Source organism: Bison bison, unplaced genomic scaffold (genome assembly GCF_000754665.1).
Source record: "Bison bison bison isolate TAMUID 2011002044 unplaced genomic scaffold, Bison_UMD1.0 scf7180017864490, whole genome shotgun sequence".
Lineage (NCBI taxonomy): Eukaryota > Metazoa > Chordata > Mammalia > Artiodactyla > Bovidae > Bison > Bison bison.
The window spans coordinates 3,887,874-3,890,209 of NW_011495049.1; the positions used below are offsets into that span (position 1 = coordinate 3,887,874).

At 35.3% G+C, this 2,336-nt stretch overlaps 1 protein-coding gene across 1 annotated transcript; it reads left to right on the top strand.

Annotated features, from left to right (window-relative positions):
* The first annotated feature begins 332 nt into the window (after window positions 1-332).
* On the top strand, window positions 333-857 carry LOC105005375 (guanine nucleotide-binding protein G(I)/G(S)/G(O) subunit gamma-5). Its single transcript, XM_010863350.1, has one exon. It carries the CDS (start codon window positions 411-413, stop codon window positions 615-617), a length of 207 nt encoding a protein of 68 aa, XP_010861652.1. The 5' UTR covers window positions 333-410; the 3' UTR covers window positions 618-857.
* Window positions 858-2,336: the final 1,479 nt, after the last annotated feature.

Genomic DNA, 2,336 nt, shown 5'->3' on the forward strand with positions numbered 1-2,336 from the left:
GGGGTACGTATAGGGAGAGTGACTTGAATTATGGGTACTGATTATCTAAGTCCTTTCTAAGTATCTGAAAGCAGTAGAATATATTAAAAGTGAGAATTAGACAAGTATAACTTATATTTCAATAATAATATTTCATAGGAAATTCATCGTTCATCGATTCCATTACACAAATAGAGATGACTCAATGGAGATTTTTAGATGTCTTTTCAAATATAAAACCTTGTTGTTTTTTAACTTGCATTTCTATATAATAAAGGTAGACTTACACAAACTCTATTTAGGGGATACAATGTTTACATTAAAGCATCTTTAAAAATGAGAATCTAGACCCCCAGCCCCGCGGACTGGCCCAGCGGACCCACCGCAGAGCTGCCGACGGCCCGCAGATCTGCCATCCTTTCCAGTGCGCCATGTCTGGTTCATCCAGCATTGCGGCTATGAAAAAAGTGGTTCAACAGCTCCGGCTGGAGGCCGGGCTCGATCGGGTGAAGGTTTCCCAGGCAGCTGCAGATTTGAAACAGTTCTGTCTGCAGAATGCTCAACATGACCCTCTGCTGACTGGAGTATCTTCAAGTACAAATCCCTTCAGGCCCCAGAAAGTCTGTTCCTTTTTGTAGTAAGACGAATCTTGACAAGGTTTTGCAAACCACGTTTCATAAACCAGTGAATATTCAAAGGAAAGCTAAATTTGAAGCCTGTACAAAAGCCTCTCTGTAACGTGCCATACTATACAAACTTCTACTTTTGTCAGTCCTTAATGTCTACCTCTCTGAATAGTCATAATTTTCTGTTTCACAAGGGTAATTATTTTATATACACTGATGGCAACATACAATAAAATACTTAGGATAAAAAAATGAGAATCTATATTCTCTAGTCATATGATAATTCATAACTGGAAAATACTTAAAAAAAAAACTAGCTACAGTGTGGTTTTTTTTGGAATAATAACTATTTTTAATTATTAGCACAATAGTAATTATCCAGATATGTTAAATTCTGTTAAATATACTGTGTACTGTAAAAATCTGAAAGTAATAGTAATTAGTATTCAGAGAGTGTTAAAGTTAACACACATTGGTATTACTGTAGTAACTTGATTAGATGGCATGCTACCTATTACCTTAATTATACTGCTTATTGATGTAATGCCAAAATTTCTGCTCTTTTATCAATTGGCGTACCTACACCACAATTAGTCTATACAATACCTGAAACTGCTATCTTTCCTCATTGGTACAATGCCTCCTGACAGCGTGATAGCATGTCTCTCTGAGTTCTGGCAATCTGCCATAAAGCAATGCTGTTTGCAAAAGGAAAAAATCTTGTCTCTCTGTGTGTCTATATATACTTTATGCTCGAAAGCAGAAAATCATTTACATATTCCTAGGCCATGCTGATACACTCACAGGCTGCTTTGAGGTTTGAAACTTAAACTCTTATTCTACATAGAAGGGACACACATTTCAAAATATCATGTGATTTGAAGTACTGTTGAGTGGACCTGTTGTTGTTGTTGTTGTTTTTCTTGAATGTTACACCCCCACCCTGTTTATATGGCTTTCAGTCACCCAGTTTATAGCAATTTGTTACAGCACTCACAGGAAACTAACACACAACTGAAAATACTAAAAAGATTGCTACAACACAAATACTGTCAATGTGTACAATATGTGGGACTCATTAAAAAAATGACAGCCTAGCATAGGAAACAGGAAAAGCACAGAAAATTGCAATACTGCTTAAAAGAGTATTTTAAACATCTGTTTGGAAATTAAGAACAATTTACTAAAATTGATATGCATTTAAGAAACAGAAAAAATTGTTTTGAAATTGAGTTGTGATATATATATATAAATATATATATATATATATATTTTTTTTTTTTCTAACACAAGAAATTAGTAGTAAGTCTTAATGGGGTTCCCAGGGTAGGAGGGGCCTTTCCCTATGTACAGTTTTGTTTTTTGTTTTTTTCTGGATAAAACTATTGTATTACAAAATCAAATGTGATCATTCAAATGGTAAACACCCGGGAGGGAGCTATGCCAGGCAGGAAAAGAAGCTATTGAGGAAAACTGCTTGTGCTACTGGAGAGAAAGCTGCTTAGGATATGGCATGTACCAGAGATGAGACTTAAAAATGAAATATACCTTTAAGCATAACTTAAATAGTTTGTGTTCTTGCTGAAGGACTCTGGAGGAATATTACTGTAACAAATTGCTATATTTAATTCTTGGCTAGCAGCCAGGTATAGGTCAGACAATTTTTTTTTTTTTCCATTAAAATAACCACTAGCCAGGGAAAAACAGAACCTCGTGCTTAGAAACACACAC

Coding starts and splice junctions, on each gene's coding strand:
- LOC105005375 (XM_010863350.1), top strand. CDS start 411: ATGTCTGGTTCATCCAGCATTGCGGCTATGAAAAAAGTGGTTCAACAG.